Below are 27,245 nucleotides of genomic sequence, written 5' to 3' on the forward strand. Positions count from 1 at the left end.
ACGCCAAGATTTATTTAATTTTTTATTTTATTTTATATTTATGTAGTTGCTGTAACTACGCTGTTATTTTTCACGATTAACCACAGTTCTAAATGAGTATTGTATTCAAAACTAACAATATATAAGTTATTCTTTCATTTACTTTATTAGAATCAATAAAGATTTCGCAGTTAAAAGATTTTACATGTGCATCTGTGACAGTTGGCTCTTTTACTTGAAATTCTTGACCTCCATTCCTACAGCCGCTATACTGAGCATTGCAGTTTCTTCCATTCATATTTCTGCAAGTGTTTCGTCTCCTCACACAGGAAACTGTCTCTCAGCATTGGAATGGAAGTTGTGGCATTGCATACCATTGCTAGGAAAATAACTTGCATTTTGCACTGGTTCAACTGTAGCAATATTGTTCTGAACTTGACATTGCAGTGAGGTACATGCAAGAAATTTTACAGAAAATCTCAGGGACCCAAGATTGTATTGTGCAATCAGAGGGTCGCTGTCAAAATGAACAGTGCGACTTGGAGAACAAATCTCCTTGTGTTGAGAACCAAGAGGTGCGTAATCACACATCCAGTTGAGCGTACTGGAGAATCTGTCCGTAATCCTTGAGCAAACGATGTCATCCTCCTGGAATTTATGTGATGTGCGCTTTTTTGAGAGAACGGCTTAGGGCAGCTTATGGGTGTCATGACCATGTCCAGAGTTCTTCACTGACTGAGCTAACGAGTGTCTGCTCCGAAAAAATCTGCACTGCGTGACCTCCAGTTAGGCATTTTTGGGGGGCATGAAAAATGAAGAAAACAGCATGGTCCTTTAGAGAGTCCTAAACATCTTGTGCCAAGGACACTTGGCAAGTTAAACTTTACACACGGTGAATCTGAGCCTTATTAATAAACACTCACTCCATTCTGTCATCTTGTACACTCATGTTTAAGACTAGACATTACAGGCAAAACCACTGGTTTTTCATGCACTGGTCGGTTTTGAGAGATTTTGGGCTGGTTTCTCATTACTTGTCTTCTTTCTGGCCAGTGGAAAAAATATCCATATTACATATTTAAAGTGTTAGTTCACCCAAAAATGAAAATTCGGTCATTAATTACACACCCTCATGTCATTCCAAAGACCTTTGTTCATCTTCAGAGCACAAATTAAGATTTTTTTTTTTTTAAGGGAGTTTTCTGACCTTGCATAGACGGCAAATTGCTGTCCCCAAATTCTGATTTCATCTTGCTTTATTGGCTTATTTTTAATTTGTAACAAAGCTGCTGGGTCATTTTTAATGTGTTATTAAATATTGGGCTATTTTTTGTACCCAACCGCTGAGTTGAGCCTGTCTGCGACGAAACAACCCAGCTGCTGAGTTACAGTCAGAGCGCGTGATTTTTAAGCCTCTACAGGAGAGAGCGCTTCTCGGTGGAGCCGATTTGGTACACTTCTTCAGTGAAATAAAGGTTTGCATACATTTAATTTCATTTATAAAGTCTTTACTGTGCTGTAAATTATATTATTAACACAACGCAACATACAAGAACGAGATGTCAGTCAGCTGCGTCAGCAGAGGTTTTTCGTTGCACATGATGGAAATGCCTTTTGCCTTGCATAGATTGATTTTATTCGTTATAATACTGAATTTAATTTATTTTGATGTTAAAATATGTTCTCTAATGTCAGTACTTGTAACACCCCTTGAACTGTTTCTGTTGGTTTTGCCCATTGTCACACCCCACTGGACTGTTTATGTTGTTTTTTTCCCTCATGTGCCCATATTTTGTCGTTCCTGTTTCCTGTCCTCGTTTAGTCATCATTAGTTAACCTTGTTTCACCTGGGCCTTAATTATGTTCATCATTATCACCTGTCTTTATAAGCTGTGTTCAGTTCTATGTCTGTGTGTGATCTCAAGGTTATTTCAATGTGTGTTCTCCTGCCCTTCATGGATTTACCTGTTTGGATTTGATTAAAAATACCTGTCGTGTTATTCTCGTCTTCGTGCGCTTCCTTGAAACACAGATCTGTGACAGTACTGTTTGTTTATGGGCAGGTAATGGAGTCAGTCAAAGCATCTTTCAGCTATGAGTGAAATGCAAGTTGGCAGTCTGAAGTTTGTGGTTTCCTCGACAAACAGCAGCCCACATTTCAGCTCACATTTCAGCAACACGCTGGCATGAGAATTAGCACTATTTTGTTGAAAAGTGATTATGGAGAACATTTGAATACACTTAAATTAAATTCTACTCTTACGTGCTTCATATTTTATTTTTAAAATGATTGTTAAATGAGTTTAAATCTATGTAATATTGTAAACCATGCTGTATTCAAGTTCAATTTGTCTTATAGTTTTTGTCTGTGAGTGTTCTTGCTTAATAATAAATGTTAATCTTTTGATTGTTGATTTTGCCTCTATAACTCAGAATCAGAATCAGAAAGCGCTTTATTGCCAAATGTGTTCACACACACAAGGAATTTGTCTTGGTGTTAGGAGCTCCCAAAAAAAGCTCAGAAAAAAAAACATGTCTGGTAAAACTAATAGTAAGAGAATGACTAAACAGAACAAACAAACAAACAAAAATAATAAAAGAATAGGAGAGCTCCGCACCATGGCAGCCATTGCGCCATCTTGATTGTTATCTGTGTAGTTTTTACAGTATTTCTCAATTGCTTAAACACATTTCTTGAAATTATGCCTCGCTTTTGCGAAACTCTAAACACAAATCCGCAACTTCTAACTAAATTCTCAGAACATCCTATATTCAGGTCAAAATGAAGCTCTCCACTCAAAACAACTCAATCTTGCTGAAAAAAACAAACTTTGCTCTCAGACATGACACACAAACCCTCAAAAACACACCCACTACAACACAGTTTTACACACTGATGAGATCAATTCAAAACAATACTACGAAAACTGGTAATAAGTGTTGCTTGGGAAAAAAAATTCACATAATGAACACAACAAATGTATGCATTTACAAGTGTTTTAATTGTAGAGTACAGCACAAAACAGCAAACAACAACAAAAAAAATTATTCTGCCCCAGCATCCTGTCTTTGGTTTGGGACGGGCCAAAGAACCTCCTCAACATCACAGACTAAATTGGCCCTGGACAGGCAGCGGGGGTAAAATCCTCTTGCATGCCTGATCCAACCCTGGCACGCATCAACTAAAATGTATAAGACTGTTTGTTTTCTTGCCCTTCCTATTTCTCTTCCACGTTGTTGTCGTCCTCCTCCTCCTTCTTCTCCTCCTCTTCCTCCTTCACCCCCTACTCTTCGTCTTCGAAATTGCATATTACTGTACCCGCATACTGATACTGATTGAAAAAGACCGGATAGGATTCACAGTTACACTTTTACTAGTGGTCTGACGAAAAAAATATATATATTTATCAACATAAAAAAATAAAACAAAATATAAATACATTACAAAGTCATTGTGAAATAGAAAAAAAAAAAGGAAATATGGGCAAAGGCGGAAATATAAATTAGAAAGTCCACTGTCAGAATTTGTAACTCTTGTGTTGTCCTCTGTCTATATATGCTTTCCAATTGAAGGTTCATAGGATGTTGAGATGTACCTTTGAGGTATTTCAGAGAACTGCTTTATCATTGATTAATCTGTAGACTCTACATTAGTGAAAGTCAATATTCACTTGAACAATTCATGGCAAATTTACAAAAAGCCTAATAGAAATGTGTAGAATATGCTTGACAGTTTATGACAACTAGATAAAAAATTTAGCATTTACTGCAAAGACATATACGATGAGCTAATGACTTGATGTTTTGAGGGGTAAGACTATAGCACAGAGAACTGTGTACATGTAATACATTTTGAACAACATGACAATAGGAACTGATAATGTAAGAAAACTGCTGACAAATCAGTTGCATAATCAGTTGCATGAATGTACCAAAGCAAATGCAACTTGTTAAAAAAAAATTAGAAACATTTTATGATGTGCACAAGTGACTAGATGTGGAGGTTGAACAAGCAGTTTTGAGAATTTTATTTCTGATCTGAGAAAAGCAACAAACTGTAAACTGACTTTGGCCCTTTTATCTCCATCGAAGGTTCTGATTGGTGTGTGATACATTTTGACTCCTAGTGTTTCCACTTGAGTAATCGTGTGCTAATTGAGCTCAAACATTGTAGACTTGACTGAACAATATTGAATGCTAGTGCTAGTGCTAGTTTCTAAATGACCACATAGTGTAAGCACTGAGAAATGTAGGGATTTGTGTGCAGAGTTTTGCAGTAACAGTTCAACAAATCTGACTCATGTGTTAAAGCAGGAGAATAGTGTTCATAGTTCAGGGTGTTCATGGGTGTGCTGTTTGAAAAATGGCATTATGGTTTTGAAATATTAGTTCAAAAGATTGGTCATAGTGCTATAGCAATCAAGAAAAACTGTAATTTCCAGCCAATTTTAAGCCAGCAATATAATGTTTTTTAAACAATAGTTGACTTAAATAAAACAACCAAGCATGTTGGGTAAGAACATTAAACCCAACCAGCTGTATCAAAATAACCAAGCATGTGTTCTGTCCAATATTTACCCAGCGCTGGGTAATAATGAATTTATTAAACAATTTCTTCTCTTCCATGTCAGTCTCTGCCTTGTAGTACGACTGAACCACTGATGTCACATGGTCTATTTTAACAATGTCCTTACTACCTTTCTGGGCCTTGAATGTGGTAATTCTGTTGCTGTGTATGCAGGGTCAGAAAGCTCTGGGATTTCATCAAAACTATCTTAATTTGTGTTCTGAAGATGAACGAAGGTCTTACACTTTTGGAACTACATGAGTAATTAAAGACAGAATTTTTATTTTTGGGTGAACTGTTCCTTTGATATCACGTCATATCATTCTCCAAATAGCAGTTGATCACCGATTTACTCAAATTAGCTGAAGTACATGTGTCACAGCCAGTTATTGGATTGCCCAGCTTAGCTACCAGAGGGCACTCTATTTGTGTCATTGATTGTGTGTTCTGGACTGCGTTTCCCATAACTCTTTGCACTCATTATTGGTTCATCACTGCCAGCTGTTTATCGCTGACTCACCCAGTATATACCTTGTTCATGTTGAATAGAAAAATGTCAAAAACAATCTCAATCTGGCAGGGTCAGTCATTATGAAAATCCTTGACATCAGGATGCTTTTGTTTATATAGTTCACCTAGAAACAGAGTCATGGTACAAGAGCACTTTTAAAGGAATAGTTCACCCCAAAATGAACACTTGCTCACCCTCAGGCCACCAAAAACATACAGTAGATGAGTTTCTGCATTGTGAACATATACGGAGAAATTACAAACATGCAACTTTTCATTTCACAAGATGTCAGCTGATGGACTAGAGTGGTGTGGATTACTGTGATGTTTTTATCAGGTGTTTGGACCCTCGTTCTGACGGCACACATTCACTCGCAAGCAATGTAATGCTAAATTCCTCCAAATCTGTTCTGACGAACAAACAAACTATCTACATCTTGGACGGCCTGAGTTTTCAGCAAATTTTCATTATGCCTTTCTCTAAAGGTGCACTTCTGCAGTCTAGCTTTTTCATGACTGTGCTGAAATTCTCTTCATATTATCTGCCAGTACAAGACATGATTTAAACAGTGCAGTTAAATGTTAACCATTGATAAACTATCATATGCAAAGGTGAGAGTTAAATGATATAGATAACAGCACACATCTTCACCTGCTGTATCTCACGTTCTAGTGTTATTTACTAGAATTATATAATATATTAATTTATGATCTCACTGAAGGTCTAATTAGTGTGGAAGGTCGCCATTGTTGGTGAGCAAATCCCTTCTAAAATAGTATCTGATGAGTGTTGACAGTGCTAAATCAGAAGGTTAAACATTATCTTCAAAGTTAAATCTAAAGGGAAGCAAAAGACACGGATATTACATATTAACAGGGCTAATATATATATGATGTATTTTTTTCAGCTGTACATAAATGAAACAGATAAGTTTATTAGTTTGCTAAAAATGTGTAATCCAAATTTTATATGCATTTAGGGCTGTCAATTGATTAATCGCGATTAATCGCATACAGAATAAAAGTTTGAGTTTGCCTAATATATGTGTGTGTACTGTGTGAAATTATTATGTATATATAAATACAAACACATTCATGTATATAATGTACACAAAATTTTGTATGCGATTAATCATGATTAATCGTTTGGCAGCCCTATAATACATATTTTTTTAGTTAATCAACCTATGTATTCTATTAAAATTAAAACTTTTAATTGCTTGACAGCTGCGTATATAAACACACAACTACACACATTCTTGTGAGTCTCTTAAACGGCCAGTGCTGATTTGTCTGTGGTCTTGTTTCTCTCTGAAGAGATGCTTTTAAATGTTTGCTGTTCTGTTTCTCTGTTATCCATGTTTAGACTCTGCTGTCACATGTTAAAACTGGAACATAACGTAAGCTTGGAACCAAACTAAAACAGCCTTGGAGATTAAAACCTGGTTGTGGTTTGCAATATCTCCAGTTATGATTGCATAGCAGTAAAATACACCGGCGGTAAAAATCAACAACATTGTTGCAGACAACACCACAACCCTGCAATTTAAACCTCATTAGGGACACAGGGATTTCCTCCCATGTTCTTGTACAAAAACATCCTCATTGTGCATTCGAAGACAATACGTTTTTTTATAGCTCAGTGTGAGTGAGCTATAAGTCCATGAGCCATTTGCAATTGTTTTTTCCTTAATGCTCTGCTCTACATGCATTGTTGGAGGCATAGGCCTGTTCACACCAAGATTTATTGCAAATGCTTTCTATTCTTTTTACCGAGAGCATTTTTTTTTCCCTTTTGGCTGATGATGACTGACTGACTAATGAGTTTTCACTCATGCTTTCTGAGCCGCTGCTGCCACACAAGTGAAAACACCAACAAAAAAAGTGCTGTTGAATGTGAAGCTGTTGTTATATTTACACAGCCCAGAAAATTGACACTGGTTTCTTAAAATAAAATTGTTTATGAGCCCTTTGCAATACAGACATAACCTTATGCTAATATTATACCAAAAGTTTAGAACATCATAAGCTTTCAGCACAGCTGTGATAATAGATGTTTCTTAAACAGCAAATCAGCATATTAGAATGATTTCTGAAGGATCATGTGACACTGAAAAATGGAGTAATGATGCTGATAATTCATCTATATATTATGTTAACATGGATGTTATGCTTAATATTTTACAATTTATCTGTTGTAATGTTTTCCTTTGCATACATAATAATCTTACCGAAGTAAAAGATACATGCGTTCAGAACAGCGAAAACAAACAGAGATTAGACAAGCTGTTTTCTGATTGGTTGTTTGTGTACTAGCCTATCAATAAGTCATTCAGTTGAACCATAAAAATATATTGACCCAACAAACTTCACAGAAACTTGAGCCTGTTTTAACCCTGTGATCGTCTACCAAAGGATCATCTGACTGTGCAATCAAATATGAAATCATTATTGCTGCTTTTCAAGGATAATTACAAGTTGTATTGCCTTTATTGCCTTCACATATAAAAATTTAAAAAGATAAGAATCTGTATTGATATGGTCCAGGACCATAGACTTTCTCTCCCTTTGTTTTTGTAAGTTCTACTTCTGTGTTTGTCAATTAAATGTGGCAGAATGGCCCCAAAACTACAACTACAACAATTTTGACAGCAGTTTTTGATTTAGTCTTAGTGATAGTCTTTTGACTAAAATGCCATTTAGTTTTAGTCATATTTTAGCCATCTGAATTGTTTAAGTTTTAGTGGACTAAATATACAGACTAAAAGATACAGTAGATTAGTCAGCGAAAAATTTAATGGGTTTATTTACAGTGTAATGCATTTGTTAAGCAGTTCTCTAAAATTACCAAACCCATTGTATAGGTTTGATATTAAGGTTCTATCATGATAGACACAGATTCAACTGATGTGACACGCAACATGCCTTTATATTAAAATTGTCAATGAAATACCAATGGTTATATACTGTAGACTAATTATGTATTCTTTATAACAACTTATATACCGCATTCTTCATTCTTTCAAGCAGACATTTATTTCTATAAATAAATTTAGATTAATCTTTGTTAGGGCTACTAAAGTGATTTAGTTGAGAGCAGTGAGTGATTTTCTGTCTTTCTTTTGTTGTTTGATTAACATCAATACCACAGACAATAGCAACTAGCAATGTCCTTTTAAAACCGAATGCATGGATGCAATGTACTGATACACGTCTGATATTCTCCCAACTGTTTACATTCACTGTTTACTCGTCAAAATGGACAATTCAACATCATTTTGTGTGTATTTGACCGTTCTTGTAAACGATCCCAGGCGAGGAAAAAGGGTCTTATCTTGCGAAATTATTTTCATTTAAAAAAATACAATTTAAATACTTTTTAATCTCAATTGCTGTCGTCGTCTTACTCTCCCTGAACTCTGTGTATTCTAGCTCAAGACAGTTAGGGTATGTTGAAAAACTCCAACCGTATTTTCTCCCTGAAGTTCAAAAATCATCTCAAAATCATCCTACATCGCTGCAGAAGTTCCGACCCAGTCTTTGCAAAGTGAACATGCAAAGAAGATCAAACACCCTTAACAAAAAAGGAACTCTTAACAGAGTTCAGGGAGAGTAAGACAACAGCAGCGTTTGAGATTAAAAAGTATATAAATTGTATTATTTTTATGAAGCTGCATTTTGGAAGTTCAAACTCAGGGCACCGTACCAATCCATTATATGAAGAAAAATCCTGAAATGTTTTCCTCAAAAAACATAATTTCTTTACAACTGAAGAAAGAAAGATATGAACATCTTGGATGACAAAAGGGTAAGTACATTATTTGTAAATTGTTATTCTGAAAGTGGACTTCTCCTTTAATAAACATTGGACTAATTATGCTTGTTGTCCGTGTGCACATATGGTATTTTAAGAGCTTATAACTTACAAAAAGCTTAACATATCTCTTATTACAAGAAGAACCAGGTGTGCTCAAACTTGTGACATCATGTCCTGTTTTTGGTTCTTTTGCATGTCTTTGGTTCATGTTGCGTTCATATATCAGTCAAGTTTGTTAAGAAGTGGAACAAGATCTGCATTCACACTTAAAATAAGCTGCACTAGCAGAGCAATCACACCAGAGTTTGTTGTAATCAAACCAAACTTGCCAAGTGTATGTGCATCTGTGGATAAAGAAAAACGTATTTCCTTGCAATAAATCTGTTGATCTGGATACCTGAGCATGAGAAATGAGTGAACTTTCCACAGAAGCCCTGTCACAAACACATCCACAGCTCACAGTGACTATAGCTAGTAATTCAATTCTGGAGCTGTAATGGAACTCTGTGAAGTGTGTCAGAGCTGTGATTGCTCACAACATCCAATCTGCAGAGATAAGGGAAGAGCTCGCTTTGACTAGCACAACACCGAGCTAGGGAAAACCCACGTCGGGTTCATCTGATGGGCTTGGTGCACAAAAACCTGCTCCAACATGGAGAACATCTCTGGTTGTCCTCCGTAAAGGTCTCCCTTGATGCTCTTTAAGACTTATTGGCACAGCCTGGATGATTTAATCACTCAAAGTTTGTTTTTTCATGACTCGAGAGACTTGTTGAACTTAGTTAAGTGTCTACTTCATTAAATTTATTAGGCAACATTAAAACCAGACACAAATGAGGCAAGTGCTTGTCATACAGTGAGAGTATAAAACTATAAAATTAATGTGAATAGCAGATTTCCTGCAGATTTCCTTTATCTTGGCAAATCTTCTCAGAAAGATCTTGAATTGTTTAGAGATGTTTTCCAAAACTCAAGAGGAGACAGGTTTGGTGTAGTTCGAGGGAAGCAGGATACTATATCAAAAGTGATTGTTCTCCATTTAATCTTGTTATTGTCTAGGAGAAACAATACAGATATAAACAGAACAAGATATGATTTTTTTGAAATGGGAGTCTCATGGTTATGTAAATAATTACAAACAATCAACAAAGTCTATATCCGTGTGAATGAATGTGTTAGGATGTCTTAGATTGAACTGGCCATATAGAAAGCCAAGTGCTGTAACAGCTTGTGCAAACTCCCATGCAGCTCACTTGAGTGAAAACATAAATGCTCGCTGCTTCTACCCGGAGTGTTTTTGGAAACCCTGCAGCTGGCACCAATTCATGCTGTACATATTCCTGTTAAATGAAGTCATCTCAGTACAATTTTTGGATACTTTAGTGTTTTCTAGTATGTTACAATCATAAAACAGCAGGGTTCTAACTGACATTACGAGAAATGTGATTTCAGAGTATCCGCCAAATGTATATTAAGCCAGGAGGGGGGATTGTATTGAATGTCTTGAATGTGCAACCCTGTTTCTCATTTACATCAGTCATAGAAACACAAAGTTAGTGCTTCTCAACTAGTTTCAGTTGTATAGGCAGTGCTGCTAACAGAACAGAAAACTGATAATTTTGCAAATGCATAATCTACCAGCCTCACAGAACAAACACTTGGCTAATTACTGTGCTAGTATTAGCCGTATTACCAGGTGACAGATATAAAATATTGCAGTTTGATTGGACGCCTTTGGCGTCAACAGCAACAGATATGGGAAATGTTTTCTCTGCCCTTTTAAAAGCTGATATTCCCATGACCATATCAGAACACAGCGTGACCAATTTTTGGGGAGGTCTATAACTTCTAGACAGAGATATCTGTTAGCATTCCCATTTATTGCAAAAGCAGTAGTTTAGCTGGCAGAGGACCACTTATGTGATTTGAAACCTTTCTGAGCCAATCACCTGAGCCGTAAATGCCATGTGACTAATCAACTGGAAAATTACATCATGACTATGCTGATTGACTGAGGGCACTACAAGAACACACACAGTCCCCTACACCATTGACTGAGCGGCAGAAGATCAAAAAAAAAATGCTTGTTTCACTTTTAAAATCCCTCTGCAGTCAAAATGTTATCCCTTAAAACTCATCTTTGAAAATCTAAATAAAGTTTTTTCACTTGAAAATAATTTCTTCATGTATTAAAATGGCTTGAATGTACCTCATTTAGTATAAGTGGCTCTATGAGTAATGAAATTAGTCCCCACCCCCAGTCAATCGCACCAGCTCAGACCTGCTCCGCATCCATGCAGTTAGCAAAAGTAAATGCTACACAGTGAAAGTGGCAATCTTGGATAAAGAGCAGGTCATATGGGTTTTTCGAAAAATATCTTTTTGCAGTTTGTACCGTAGCTATCCTTCAATGTAAACAGTCTGCAAAGTTGTTAATCAAAAAAGTGCTTTATACATAAAGATATTGTCTCTCAAAAGAAAGAGTCACTCAGAATCGCCTTAACGAGTCGTCATATTTTCGAATCTTCTCCCTGTTACCGATCTACGTCACTGGGTAACACATGAGCATAATCCCTGCCTGCCGCAAAATCGCGAATCGCGAACACTCTGACCTGGCCACAAATACTTCCACTAGTTAGTGTGTTTACATCATGTCAAGAAGACGTTGTGTTCTGCAATGTGAAAGCAAGTTTGTTTGGTTTTTCATTGCCAAAGATGACGATGTGAAGAATCAGTGGTTAAAATACATTTTTTTTCTACAATACCATAGCAATAAAATTTGAACATTTAGTTGTGTGCTTGTTATTTTACTGAGGACTGCTTGCCTAATTTTATGGTTTCTAATCTTCTTTATTTGGACCAACAAGCGTCTCTGAACCACAACCTGTAAGTACGATTGATATGTGTACATTTTCCAGTGAGTGCTTAAAATATCTAGTAAACAATGATATTACTGTCTTGCTGAAATAGTTCTGACAATTCGCTGTGAAGCCACTATTTCCTAAGAATGTGTCGATTAATGTACACTGTCATTGTTCTAATTACTTTGTTTAATAATAAAAATGTAACTTAGACATATTAGGTAACCTATCCACCATTATTGTTTTGTTAAGTGTTTACAGTTTAGCGGCTAAACTTTAGCTGTGGGCAAAATTCGCTTGCATAAGTGTTAAACAAAATGTGTTTATGTCATTTGAAGAACAGATTGGAGCACTATATTATTGTTTATGTAAAGGTGCATGCAGGGTTGCCAGGTTTTCACAACAAAACCCACCCAATTGCTACTCAAAAGTAGCCCAGTTGCATTTTGAGGGGGGTCCCCCATTAAAAATTGCATTCCGGAGTGTAAAATACACACTTTTTGTGTCAGGGTTCCACTGGTAAATTCGCATTCAAGTACTCCTCTCTGTACCAATCACAACAGGCTGCTGACCAATCAGAGCAGAGTAGGCTTATGGAAGGGAGGGGTTTACAGACATTACGCTCAAAACTGACTCAGACGAACCGTTTTGAAACCATTTACAAGTGACTATGTATAAATGTATACTCTGAGAAAATGATACTGATTTTAGATACATTTAAACCTGTTGTAGGGGACTCAAACACAATATTAGGACACTTAAAAAAAACATATGACCTGGTCTTTAATGGTTATCACTGTCACTCATTGCAGTTTCGGGGATGAATTTGTGAGTGAATGTATTCAAATTTTGAATGGTTTATAGCCTAGAAAGCATACAAAGAGCTTAAACCTCTGATTGGCCATTGGATTCAACAAATCAACACGTATGTCTGTGATTGGATATATTACTCAGCACTGTAAATAGAAACCTTTAACCAGATATAACCTGTTTTGACCAGATGTGTCCAGATATATACCCTGCAAGTAGGCTGAATTGGTCAAATGTTTGTGATGTAGAAAAACGGGTTTCAAATGTGTTTGTAGACTAGTGGTTTTAGACTGTCTTTGGTAAACGGCAGTTTTGTGGAGAAAATACTCAACAATGGTGTTAACTGATGAATTTGTACATGGTTTGTCTTTAAGCATTTTAAAAATACCATCAGTGGAGAAAGATGGTTTTTAGGACCGAATTGTTTGGTTAAGAACAATGTTTTTTGACTGGACACATTAAAAAGATTTAATCATGATTTATTTAGTGACTCCAGAAGATTTGAGATTCTGGTTTGGTATGTTTTTTAATATAAACAGTAGGTATTTAGGTAGAAAACGTTTCCCTTTGGAAGATTGCTGGAGGCCCTCCGGTGGCTCTAGACCCCTGGTTTACAATCACACTGTAAAAAATGTTTGTTTTTTTTTATTTCGTTTTATTTCATTATTTTTACAAGAAAATATTTCTTTGTACTTCAAAATTTCACTTTAATTTAATGTGTTGCTTGGTGTTTCTTTATCATTTTTGGAAGTAACTAAGTAACAGATCACGCTAAATCAGCTGAAATTTGACCAGATAACTACTGACTTTAATAAACTACTTATGCGTTTATGCAGATTAACAGATTTCCCTTTTGAATAAGTGGTATAAAGTAGAATATGTGAAATGTGTATATCATTATAAGTTGAATATGCAGTTGAATTTAGTATGGAGCAGTTTGACTGAGTAAAAATACTTAAATCGCATTTTGGTAAGAAGTACGTTACTTGTCACTCCTACGCCTAAAAAATTGCTCTGACAACAACCCATGTGACTATTTCAAAGGTTTATACTTACTTTTTTTTGCTTGTATCGTGTTACATTTATATTTCTGCTGCACTGTTTATACTGCTAAATTTTACTCCCAAATGTAATTATGTTTAAAGGTCATACAGATCATTTTGCAGCACCCTTGAAGGGCCTTTCCCAAACAAAGGCAATATTGTTGCAGGATGAATTTCTTTTTTCATAGCTCTGCATGCGGGACAGTCTTCCTGTGGAACAGATTTCCATTGGATACAGCAGAGAAAACAACACACACTAAACTATTAGTCACAAAGACCTTTTTCTGTCAGCATGGGAGCAGTTAACAGTCTGTGATGTTTTAGCCTTAACGTTTTAGTATAATTGTAACACATTAGAAATATATAATTTTGTATATAGCGAATATGCAGGCAGGAGGCTGAAATGCTCTTTATACAGCATAAAAGTGCTGTGCATGCATAATTATAGAAAATGACAGTATTTGCCTCTGTGGTACAAACGTGATGCACGTAACTGGCATGTGGATAAGCAATAATGATAACCAATTATCATTTAACCCCAGGTGTACACAGACTTTGCTCATTAAACATCACAGGGGCCAAATATGATGGCTAATCTATCAGGCCTCAGTTCATATAGGCAATAGTTGTTCCTATCAGAGATGTCATTAAAATGCACAGCTCACTGTGACGGTGCATTAAGAGCAAAGTAATATTCAATCGACAGTTCTCTTTGTCGTATCACCGGAAAAAATCCATTTAAGGAGGCATTATTAGTTTTATGGTCATGAAACAGGTTACTGTTTAATAGCATGGTTAAATAATTAATATTTGTTTTTCCTGGACAGACTTAGATGTTAGACTTATTAGAACATTGTTAAATTGGCTATTATCAGGCACTAATGTATTTTAATGCCCTTGACAATCTATGAAAGAAGGGAAATGGTGAATGTGACACTCATGCTTTGTTAGCTGTATTCTGGCCTCTTGTGGCCAGACCATGACATTAATTATATTTCTTTTTTTGTCCTCATTTTTTTTTAAAGAAAGTTCAAGGCATGTTTTTTGTTTGTTTTTTTATTTTGAAGAGTTCACAATTTAAAAAAAAAAAATGAATCTTTTAACTATTTTATAAATACATATTTTAATAATAATTAAATGCTATTTTAAGGCCCCCAAAAATAAATTCTGCCATCATTTACTAAAAGATCGCTGACAGAGGTAGAGAGGTAGACATATTGATAGACAGAAAGACAGACGATAGATAGATAGACAGACAGACACTAGATAGATAGACAGACAGACAGACAGACAGACAGACAGACACTAGATAGGTAGACAGATTGACAGACAGAAAGACAGACAATAGATAGATAGACAGACAGATAGACAGACACTAGATAGATAGATAGACAGACAGACACTAGATAGGTAGACAGACAGACAGACAGACACTAGATAGGTAGACAGATTGACAGACAGAAAGACAGACAATAGATAGATAGACAGACAGACAGACAGACAGACACTAGATAGACAGACAGGTTATAGACAGATAGACAGACACTAGAGAGGTAGACATATTTATAGACAGAAAGACAGACGATAGATAGATAGATAGATAGATAGATAGATAGATAGATAGATAGATAGATAGACAGACACTAGAGAGGTAGACATATTGATAGACAGACGATAGACAGACACTAGATAGATAGATAGACAGACAGACAGACACACACACACACACACTAGATAGGTAGATAGATTGATAGACAGAAAGACAGATGATAGATAGATAGATGATAGATAGATAGACACACAGACAGACAGACACTAGATAGACAGTCAACAGATAGATAGACAGACGGACACTAGATAGAAAGATATGGAGACAGACAGATGTAGTGTGTCATTTCCTGTAAAAAGGACTCTGTTCATTCATGAATCTTGTGTCTGCACTGAAGATTACTGAGAAATGCTTTACAAACACACCCACTCTCACAACATGTTTGTGCCTGTCATCTTCACTGCAGTCGCTCTATAGTCCACCTCAGTTAAGTCTTACCAGAGTCAGTGGAGAGGAGTCATAACCAGCAGCATTCAGCAGCTAATACTGCAGACCTGCACAATGAAAGACAACAACTGTAAAGAACGCATAGACAAAATCCTGCAAGAGGCTCCGTCTGCAAGAAAAGCTCTTCTAGACAACCACAGCAATCTGCACAAGGTGGCCGATTACTGTCAGAACAAATTCCTCAATGTGAGCAATTTTTTGTTTTTTTTCCCTATACATTAAATTTGTAGTAATACGGATTTGTTTTGTTTGTTTTTTTTACTCCAAATTCTTTAAAATAGAGTATTTAAGAAATCTTCCTGTTCTTACTGTATGTTTACATTAGGCCTAAACATATATAGCATGTACTGATTAAAAAAATTCCAGGATTACAGAAATTACAAAGTACAATGTTGTACAATGTTGCTGTAGTCTAGTGATGACATACTTGCTGCTTTTAACAGTTTTAACCGGATTTAATAACAGGGTTTTATTACAAATTGCAGAAGTCATACATGTATCACACTGAAAAGTGCAACTCATTTTACAGCTCCATTTATATTAATTATGAGTTTTTCACATGGATTACTACAAACTGCTTTCTTTAGGCTGTACATTTTTCCAGTCTTTTCAGTGAGCTTTGTGCTGTCAATACTGAAGGCATACATGCCTAAACAAGGCTGTGGTATGTATTCCTAGTACTCCATGAAAACCTTTCTTAACATGTTTATCTAGGCATCCATCTCTGTATCCTGGAGGTCTGTTATACTGAATGCAGCACATTTAGTTTCATATTCATATAATATCATCTGTTTGGGCTTTATTACTAATTATAATATTTAGTAGTATATTCAGCATTATATTTACACACTATCATTTAAAAGTTTAGGGTTAGTCTACAGATTAATACTTATATTCAGCAACTCACTTACTGTCAGAAGTGACAGTAAAGACATTTCTAATGTTACAAAAGATTTCTATTACACATAAATGCTGTTCTTTTGAACTTCTTGAACTTCTTTTGAAAAAAAAAAGGATCACTGTTTCCACAAATATATTAAATAGCATAAATGTTTTTGAAAATAATAAAAACAAATGTCATCACAGAGATAAATTACATTTGAAAATATATTTAAAATTGTAATAATATTTCACAATATTACTGTTTTTACCTTATTTTTTATCAAATAAATACAGCCTTACCTCTTAAAAATAAAGGTGCTTTAAAAGGTTCTTCACAGTGATGTCATAGAAGAACCATTTTTGGTTCCACAAAGAAACATTCAATCAAAAAACCATCTCTTTCTTACCTTTTTATAATCTGAAGATCCTTCTTTTGCCACAAAGAACATTTTGTGAAACAGAAAGGTTCTTCAGATGTTAAAGGTTCTTTATGGAACCATTTACACAGAAAAGGTTCTTCTATGGCATCGTGAAGCACCTTAATTTTTAATTTTGTTAAGCAGGAGAGACTTATTCCAAAAACAGAAACAAATCTGCCCCCAAACTTTTAAATGGTAATGTATATTTATAATATTAATTAGACATGCCTTGGTACTTTATATCTCCATATACTGTCTACAATGTTCAGGTTATTCATAAAAACTTTTATAGAAGAGTTTGAATATTGAAAATAATTTTTTTTTTACCTTTAGGTGGAGGACACCAGAAGTGTCATTGAAGAGTCCAAAGCTCTCACCACGCAGGCCCTGGCCAGTGTCACATACCAGATAAACAATCTGGCCACATCTCTGCTGAAGCTCTTAGATGCTCAGACAGTTCAGCTAAAACAGATGGAGTCTTCCGTCAACTTGCTGACTCTGGTGAGCTCCGCTTATCACTTAACGGAAAGCACCAGAATCTCTTGAAATACAATGCCGGTCATTTCTGATGGCAAGTCAGGATAGTCCTGGAAATATTATTCCATCACTTGCTCACTAATGGGTCCTCTGTAATGAATAGGTGCCGTCAGAATGAAAGTCTGAACATCTAATAAAAGCACTGCAGTAATCCACAAGTAATCTACATGATTCCAGTCCATCAATTAACGTCTTGTGAAGCAAAAAGCTGTTTGCCATCCTTAATCATCATTAAATCCATCAATAAGATGTTTTAACTTTCAACCTTTGCTTTCAGCTGAAATATGAGTCCTCTATCCATAATTTTGCTTTCTTCAGTGAAAAGGTCTTGTCTGAATCAGGAGAGTAATATGCACAGATCAAGCATGGTTTGCAAGCAAAAACAGCCCAAAACAGTCCTAAAGAAGTTATATATGGACTTTTTCCCTGGACGAATTACGACATATTTTGGCCAGAAGCAACACTTTAAAGTCAGAAACATCTTATTGATGGATTCTTACAAACCTGCTGCTTTTCACTTTACAAGACATTAATTGATGGACTGGAGAATTTGTGCATTATTGTGATGTATTTAGCAGCTCTCATTCTGACGGCACCCATTCACTGCAGAGGATCCGTTGGTGAGCAAGCGATGATAAATTTGTTAAATGTTTAGCAAATTTTCAGTTTTGGCTGAGCTATTCCTTTAATAGACATATATTATAATCTTGTCAAAGTTGTAAATGGGCAAAGTAACCTCCTAATGTCAGTATTCACATTTAGACAGTTGGCATGTACAAAGAGAAAATAGCCCGGAAAGAGATCGGAGTGCTGACCAAACAGTCAAAAGTTCCCCGGACTCAAAAGGTGGTTCCCCCAGCAAATGGCCTGGAGCCTTTACGTGCATACAGGCGGATTCCCATATCCTATAGCCGCTTAGACAAAGTGGGCCACGGCCACTGGGAAGGCAGCAAAACTGTGAGCAAATATATCTACAAATATATAATACTTTTTACTTACACTGTTGTTTTTTTACATGTTGTGGTTAAACTATACTACCTGTCAAAAGTTTTTGAACAGTAGGATTTTTAATAAAGTCTCTTCTGCACACCAAGCCTGCATTTATTTGATCCAAAATAGAGCAAAAGCAGTAATATTGTGAAATACAAACATTTAGTTTCTATTTGAATATACTTTAAAATGTAATTTATTCCTGTCATTTCAAAGCTAAATTTAAAATCCAATCTAAATCCAGTCACATGATCCTTCAGAAATCATTCTAACATGCTGATTTGCTGTTCAAGAAGCATTTTTTATTATTATTATCAACATTTAAAACCATTGAGAACATTTTATCAGGATTCTTTGATGAATAGAAAGATCCAAAGATCAGCATTTATCTGAAATAAAAAGCTTTTGTAACATTATACATTATATCATTCTAAAGCTTTGATTCAGTGTAATTTTTGGGGGGGAAGAAAGTATAGAAATTAATTACTTTTATTTAGCAAGGATGCTTTAAATTGATCAAAAGTGGTGATTTTACAATGTAGGACATTTATAATGTTACAGATTTCTATTGCAGATAAATGCTTTTCTTCTGAACTTTCTATTTATTAAGGAATCAGAAAAATCTACTTGGGTGTTTTCAACATTTTTTTTTTATTTTTTTTTTTTTTTTTGAGTTGCAAATCTGAATATTAGAATGATTTCTGAAGACTGGAGTAATTATGCTAAAAATTCAGCTTTTAAATCTCAGGAATAAATTACACTTTCAAATAGAAAACAGTTATTTTAAATAGTAAAAATATTTCAAAATTTTACTGTTTTGCTATACTGTGGATCAAATAAATGCAGGCTTGGTGAACAGAAGAGACTTCTGTTAAAACATTAAAAATCTTACTGTTCAAAAACTTTTGACTGGTAGTGTATTAGATTACAAGATCATATTTGTAATATAGTTTAACTTAATGTAAATGATTTGCAAAATATTTTTACAAAACCCTAATTGATATTTATTTCAATTTAATATGTTGTGACACCGAAGGAAGAGTCAAAAACAGACAATGAGGACTCTGTGTCTATACAGCTTGACCCACAGGAGACCAGCACCTTCAACTGGTTTGTAACAAAAGGCTTTTGCTGTCTATATTCAGATATCTTTAGGTAAAAATGTTATTAACTCAATTGTTGTTGTTGTGTTTTCAGGTCTTTTTTGGGTATCGCGGTTCCTCCTCCATCAGTGCCTGATTTGGTGGGTTCTAGCATCTCAGCTCCTCCCGATCTCTCTCCAGCTTCACCGCCTCCTGCAATCATGTCTGCCTGTTCCCCGTCTCTACCTGCCTTTCCCGACCTGTCCATGCTGCTTCCTCCACCTCTCCCAGATGATAAGATGGGAGATGCTCCACCCCCACCTCCTCCTCCCTCTCCTCCTCCACCTGGTTCTGTGTATGGAGGTTCTTTGGTTCCACCTCCACCACCTCCACCCGGCCAAAATACCTCAGCGACTTTAGCAAACCTTCCACCTCCTCCTCCTCCTCCCCCAGGTAACATGGCTGTTCCACCTCCTCCACCACCTCCTCCAGGCAATGTCTCTGTCCCACCTCCTCCACCTCCCATTCAGGGGAAGACGGCTGTTCCTCCTCCGCCTCCTCCTCCTCCTGGCTCTTACAGTGGGTCTTCACTACCTCCACCGCCACCTCCACCTCCACAAAATGCCTCTGTGGTTCCACCACCGCCTCCTCCTCCTCCTACTGGAGGAAAATTTATTCCACCACCTCCTCCTCCACCTCCCCCATTTTGAATATTGATTTTCAATGTTATTTTTTTTCGTATATAAAAGACTATATGAAATTTGAAAAGATTTTTTTGTAAAAAATATAAAATTGTTCTTATAAATATAAATGTTTATGGTTCAAACCATTAAATAAAGACAAGAATGTTTTGTATAAAGCATATTAAAGTGTGTAATATCAGACATGTTTCATTCTTTTTATGATGTACTCACATAACCCTGGTGAAAAAAACAGCATATGCTGGTAGGTATGTTTTGATGCTGGGATGCTGGTTAGGTAGGTTTTGATGCTGGTTTAAGCTGGTCCTTTGCTGGTTTATGCTGGTCCTTAGCTGGTTTATGCTGGTCCTTTGCTGGTTCATGCTGGTCCTTGACCAGCAACATGACCAGCAAAAACCAGCAAAGGACCAGCTTAAACCAGCATCAAAACCTACCTAACCAGCATCCTAGCATTTAAGTGCTTATGGAAGCAAGACAAAACAGGTACTTCACTGCAGATGGCAGCACAGAGTTCTTACATTTTGACAGTGTTTTTGAAACTGAAGTGAATTCGGTGTTCAATGCAGGTAGCCCTGGTGAAAAAACCAGCATGTGCTGGTTAGGTAGGTTTTGATGCTGGTTTAAGCTGGTCCTTTGCTGGTTTAAGCTGGTCCTTTGCTGGTTTTTGCTGGTCATGTTGCTGGTCAAGGACCAGCATGAACCAGCAAAGGACCAGCATAAACCAGATAAGGACCAGCTTAAACCAGCATCAAAACCTACCTAACCAGCATCCCAGCATCAAAACATACCTACCAGCATATGCTGGTTTTTTCACCAGGGAGGGCATTAAATTAGCATCGATCGCCTTCATTATAATGGAAATTGTGACATATATCATAGAAACTTTGTGTTCTATATTTGTACTATATACGAGGAGCACACTGATATCTATAGTATAGCTCTGTCATTGCGTAACGACAGACCTATGGTGTGTCTCAAACCAAGCTCCCTTTCTAGACATTTTTGTAAATCATACTCACACTCCAAACCCGAGTTAGCTAATATTTCTTTAGGGGGCGCATGACGGCTCAGACAATAAACATGAGCTGTATTAAAATCTCTGCACGTTGTTTGTGATGCTGCATATGTTTATGCACTTAAATACATAATTGTTTACATACATTAGTCACTTATTAGAAATGGACATTCGTTTTAATAATCTTAATAAAGATATTCAATCAAACGCGTTAGACATATAATGATCAGAAACGACTGTGATTGGTCAGTCTCGACCAACGCTGAGAAAAGTAACACGTGTCATGTGACAACGCCGTTTTGTTTTCTCTCAGCAGTAGTGTTTACAATAATTTTATTCCAAAAAAATAACACCGAAAAATGATTAAATACGCTGTGGGAGTGAAACTAACAGAATATAGTGTAAATCTGAGATAAGAGACGAGTTCTGGGCGTCAAAGCCCCGCCCATTTCAATACCACCTTCACTAGAATTGACGTTCTATCAGTTTATTGAATTTCTGTGGTTTGAGACACAGCTGGACTGACAGCTCTGTACACGAACAGCCAAAGAAGATAATTTCTTCTCTTCAGTGGTTGTTATTCAAAGGCTTTAACTGTGGAGATCTGCGCCTCTTTCCGGCCTTCATGTCAACCCTTTGGGATAGGGTGTATTCCAAATTTCCCACTATCTGCCCATAGCTTGTCCATGTCGGTCCGGCGCTTTTCGGGGGTCATGGAGAGCTCCGGGTCCGCCGAGCCCAGGGAGCTGTTCGAGGCCTGCAGGAGCGGAGACCTGGAGCGGGTGAAGAAGCTCGTCTGCCCGGAGAATGTGAACAGCAGGGACACAGCAGGGAGGAAATCCACCCCGCTGCACTTCGCTGCGGGTGAGTGCGACTCCGGTGCCTATTCTGTTCTATTCGTTATGTTTTCTAAAACAGGATTCGAATTTATTTATACATTTTCTTACATTCTATTTTTCTAATATTATCTGTTCTGTCCTTTGATCTATATCATCATCAATATCAGTGGTACTGTATTATTTATCCCAAATACAGTTGTATTTGCATATCATTAATAATTAATCAGTTACAAAAGACAAAAGCTTAGCTTAATTATGATCATATATAGGCTTTGAGATTTATTAATTGCACTTTTCCTTACTGTTAATATATAATTAAGTAGGTAGCTGAGAACACTATGTGCTTTTATTTTTTATTATGTAATAGTTTTCTGATACACTTGAAATCAGTTGTCATTGTTTTTATGTTTGGGTTTTTATACTATGCTACAAATTCTAAAATGGTTTATATATAGTTTAAATATGACTTTAAGTATTCTGCTGGCTGAAATTCATACAAATCTAAAATAATAATTGATCAGATTAATTTAATTGTGAAAAATACAATTTGTGATATTTTTAAATTAATTAATACAATTATTATTTTCACAATAAAACTATGGACTATGGACCCCTATTAAGTAAAGATGTACATGTTATATTTTCAGTAACGTTATAATGTAATCCTAGCTAATGTGAAAAATGGGCTAGTGATTGTAAATTAAAAAAATGTTTAGATGTGTGCCATGGAAATAAGTTATGTTATCAACACAACTATACTACCAGTAAAAAGTTTTTGAACAGTAAGATTATTAATGTTTTTTAAGAGGAAAATTGTGAAATATTTTTATTATTTAAAATAACTACTTTCTATTTGAATATATGTTAAAATGTAATTATTCCTGTGATTAAACCAACATTTTTAGCATCATTACTCTTCAGTGTCACATGATCCTTTAGAAATTATTCTAATATGAAAAACCACAGGAATAAGTGCAGAAGAGACTTCCTTAAAACATTCAAAACTTTTGACTGGTAGTGTATGTTGTTTTCATTGACATTATTTGTTAAACTGGCAGTCAAAATGGTATATTGGTTTTAAGCAGTTGCTTAAAAATCCTAGTATCACAGTGTAATGTTGAAGTTGTGCCTGATGGAAGCAGTCCACGTATTAATCCCACGGCTCTGTGACGCCCACTCTTCTGTGACAGGTTTTGGCCGTAGAGATGTGGTGGACTACCTCCTTCAGCACGGAGCAAACGTGCACGCCCACGATGATGGTGGTCTCATCTCGCTCCACAACGCCTGCTCGTTTGGTCACGCTGAGGTTGTCAACCTGCTCCTGCGACATGGGGCCGATGCCAACTCCAGAGACAACTGGAATTACACCCCGCTGCACGAGGCTGCCATCAAGGGCAAGATCGACGTCTGCATTGGTAAAGCTTCCTAGTAATAAAGTCCACAGAATGCTTTCATAACAACTTGTTTTGATGTTAAAAGTACACTAAATTTGCATATGTTGAATGTATAATGCAGCTGTTTGAATCATGTTTGTCATTTGTAGTTTTGCTGCAACATGGTGCTGAGCCAATGATCCGAAACACTGATGGGAGGACAGCACTTGACCTGGCTGAACCCTCCACCAAAGCTGTACTGACCGGTGAGTGAACTCTTGAACCTCAGATTTGGGTACACGCTTGCTTCTCTCGCATTTGTAAGTCACAAACAGTAGTGTTGGAAATCAAGATCCAGTTCTTATCCAAAACTGGTCTGCAGTCTAATTAAAGATAATGAAACAGAAGTCTGGTTGTTGTGAAATGATAGAAGGACAAAATATAAGACTTTGGTTCATCAACACAAATGAAGATATTTTTGATGAAATCCGAGAGCTTTCTGACCCTGCATAGACAACAACACAAGGCCCAGAAAGATAGTCAGGACATTTATAACATAGCCCATTTGACATCAGTGGTTCAACCGTAATTTTATGAAGCTACGAGAATACTTTATTCAAGATTTCTCGCACGTTCACGAAAGTACCACGACGCATGAGATATGGGTTTAAGGACAGGAGGGTGAATAATTAATGAAAGAAATTTTATTTTTGGGTGCACTATCCCTTTAGCAAACACGTGCTTTATTGTCATCATGACATGCATTGTTGTCTGACATTGTTGTCCCGATCATGAAGAACGGTTCTTTTGAACAGATTATTTTTAATTTGATCCAAAAGTCTCACCAAACTAATTTGTTAGTCGTTTGGGCCAACTTGTTACAAATACTTGTTCCTGCATTGACTAATCGATAATGAAAGTAATCAACAAGTAATCAGCAATTTTCGGTTAATCACGAAAATACCCACCAGTTACTGTACATCACATTACAGTAGTAAATGATGCATTTCTAAGTACAAAAAACATTTGAAATATAGTGGAGATCACAAAGTGAGTTGATGCAGGAAAAGTATGCAACCCAGCCTAACAATGTGTCATAGTAAGTGCTTTAAAGGGGTCATCGGATGCTAGGTTCACTTTCACGATTGAGGTGTTGTGTTGCTGGATGTAATAATAAACGTAGTGGTCGTCATTTACTCCCGACATCTGATCTGCTGAAGATGCAGTGGATTACGTTTGTTTGTGAAGGGAATGCGCCTCCCAATCTACATATATCCATCTATGCTCGCGTGGAAGTGAGATGTTACAGCAGAAGTGAGTATAAGGTTTTTTTTTTATGAATCTTTGCAATCGCCTTTCCTAATAATGTGCTAGTTAGCAAGTTTAGCGACTAAACATGGCTAAATGCGGCTAAAGTAAACATGCTCGTCACTCCACAGAGAGAAGAGAGGGGCGGGGTAAGCAGAGCTCATTTGCATTTAAAGCAGCCTCGACCAGAATGGGATGATTTTTGCAGAGCTGATTTTGGCAAGGTAAAAAGGGGTGTTGTTTTACACAACCATTGAGAATTTTTAACCAAAGTATATTATAGACTTTTCATTAAGACCCTAAAAAATCATATTAACTTGTGGAAAATCGGCATCCGATGACCCCTTTAAAAAGTACGGCATATCGTTAAACGCAGCTTGCCCTGTTGGGTGCATTGACAGATGTAATTTGATGCATTTGAGATTGAGATGTTTTTTAGCCCATAACTTACATTTTATGCCTGTGTCCTTATCTGTAAAAGTAAAAAAAAATCACGAGATTATTTCTAATGTGCATAAAAGCTCACCTAACAGCAAGCAAGTCTCTGTGAATATTCACAGTGGACTTCAGTGAACAAGCACAATAATATATACCTTTTTGTAGAATATTTGTTGTGAGTTCCTCACTGTGTTACATGTAGATTTTTAAACCTACATGTAATAGTGTATTTTTATAGAGCAGTAACAGAAAAGTGACTATTTTAATATAATTACCATGTTCAAATGAGCAAATGTGTGTTCACCCTGGCTTGTACCATTAAAATTGTATTCTGTGCTTTTGTTTTTCTTTATTATCAAATTTTTATTTAGCTTTAACTATAATTTTAAAAATAGTAAGCAATCAGTTGTTTAGTGCATTAGAATGTAATGTGTATTGATTTCTCGTTTTTAATTGATTGTTATTTTTATGAAACAATATTGATTCTTAAATCCCATGAATTGATTACTCTAGCCTGTTTTCAGTTGTAGCACACCTCCTAAGTCTTAGATTTCAAATTCGGAACAATAAATTTTAAACAATAAATTCCGTTTTGGCGCTGTTTAAGTGGAGTGCCAGATCGCTGTAGCGTTTTAGTTCAAGAGAAGCGTCAGCGCGAACTGATCTTAATAGCAGTTTCAACAAGAAATAAACATGAATAAACATCAGTAGGCATGTTAAAGGAAAGCTGTCCCATGTAATCTCTCAATCAGTGGTTCAACTGCGCAAAGATTTCAGTATAACAGCTTGCAAACAATGTCACGTAACATCACGTTTACCTCATGTAAAAAAACATTCAGTTACCATAATCTTGTTAGTCAGATAGTAAAATTAACTCTAGACAGGATTATTTTGCTAAATATATAACATATTCATTATCATTTTTTAATCTTTTCAGTGTGTAATTTTTTAAGCCACAACTTAAATGTTTATATTTCACAAAACGAATTGGAGTAGAAATAAAAATTATAAAATTGTAACTGTATTATTATAAAACATATGCATAGTTTGTGTCATTTAAGTGTTTGTATCTTAATTTTAACCTTCAATATTGTAGTAATGTAGTATCAACATACTTTCATGTATATTTTTACAGCATTAGTTCAGATATTTTTCCTTGAGAAAATTTGCCATGTACTATACCTAATATATAATCGCAAGCTTGTGAATCTTAATCGAATCATGAAATTCGTGTCAAAACCCAGCCCTACGCTCTATATAGCTGCCACACATCTTTCTGATCAAACACTTGATTCTGATTCCCATAATTCCCATTTCCTTTAGCTGTATTTGTTTATAAGGCAAGTAATTGCCAATTTAGCCCAGGCTGACGTGTTCTCCTGGTGACTTTGCTTTTCATTTATGCTCAAATGAGATTTCCATGTACGTTAATATACTTCATTCTTTCTTAAATCTAGGTGACTATAGAAAAGACGAACTCCTTGAGAGCGCAAGGTAATAACAATTTAAGCTCGATATTGTTCAGGAGACCTGAGGAGAGATGAATATTGCTGAGCTAAATTGCTGTCGTGACTCGCATTGTTCCTTTAATTGACTTGCCTTTCAATGCTTTTTTTCCAACAGAAGTGGAAATGAGGAAAAACTGATGAGCCTCCTCACACCATTAAACGTGAACTGTCACGCCAGTGATGGAAGGAAGGTGATTTATTGAATTATATATGCTAATGTCATCTCGATATCTGTTTGACAGTTGGATTGTTAATTCAAATGTGTTTCATGTGTAATCGGTTCAGGTTCTGCATGCATCTTCATTTGAATAAATAGTTTGCATATGGGTTTCTGAATGGATTGTTTGTTGCTTTCAGTCCACGCCTCTGCATCTGGCCGCGGGTTATAATCGTGTGAAGACAGTGCAGCTGTTGTTGCAGCATGGAGCCGACGTGCACGCTAAAGACAAAGGGTATGATGTCTGTCTCCCGTGTGACTTAAAAGCGCAGTGCAAGTTCTGTGCTGTCACT

At 36.2% G+C, this 27,245-nt stretch overlaps 2 protein-coding genes across 2 annotated transcripts in view; both read left to right on the forward strand.

Annotated features, from left to right (window-relative positions):
* Positions 1 to 14,038: 14,038 nt before the first annotated feature.
* Positions 14,039 to 20,391, forward strand: abi3b (ABI family, member 3b). Its single transcript, XM_051123955.1, has 6 exons — positions 14,039 to 14,059; positions 15,614 to 15,829; positions 17,278 to 17,445; positions 18,244 to 18,438; positions 19,508 to 19,581; positions 19,669 to 20,391. Exons 1-6 carry the CDS (start codon positions 14,039 to 14,041, stop codon positions 20,261 to 20,263), a joined length of 1,269 nt encoding a protein of 422 aa, XP_050979912.1. The 3' UTR covers positions 20,264 to 20,391.
* Positions 20,392 to 21,751: 1,360 nt separating this feature from the next.
* Positions 21,752 to 27,245, forward strand: part of LOC127174177 (poly [ADP-ribose] polymerase tankyrase-2-like) — a 33,732-nt gene continuing 28,238 nt past the window's right edge. Inside the window, 6 exon segments of the mRNA XM_051124497.1 lie at positions 21,752 to 22,133; positions 23,299 to 23,523; positions 23,652 to 23,747; positions 26,685 to 26,721; positions 26,851 to 26,926; positions 27,093 to 27,187. Of these exon segments, the coding sequence (XP_050980454.1) occupies positions 21,956 to 22,133; positions 23,299 to 23,523; positions 23,652 to 23,747; positions 26,685 to 26,721; positions 26,851 to 26,926; positions 27,093 to 27,187 (707 nt within the window). The 5' untranslated portion in view covers positions 21,752 to 21,955.

Source organism: Labeo rohita, chromosome 12 (assembly GCF_022985175.1).
Source record: "Labeo rohita strain BAU-BD-2019 chromosome 12, IGBB_LRoh.1.0, whole genome shotgun sequence".
Lineage (NCBI taxonomy): Eukaryota > Metazoa > Chordata > Actinopteri > Cypriniformes > Cyprinidae > Labeo > Labeo rohita.

Coding starts and splice junctions, on each gene's coding strand:
- abi3b (XM_051123955.1), top strand. CDS start 14,039: ATGACAGTATTTGCCTCTGTG. Junction 17,446..18,243: donor CCGTCAACTTGCTGACTCTG/GTGAGCTCCGCT, acceptor ATTCACATTTAG/ACAGTTGGCATGTACAAAGA. Junction 18,439..19,507: donor ACTGGGAAGGCAGCAAAACT/GTGAGCAAATAT, acceptor GTGACACCGAAG/GAAGAGTCAAAAACAGACAA.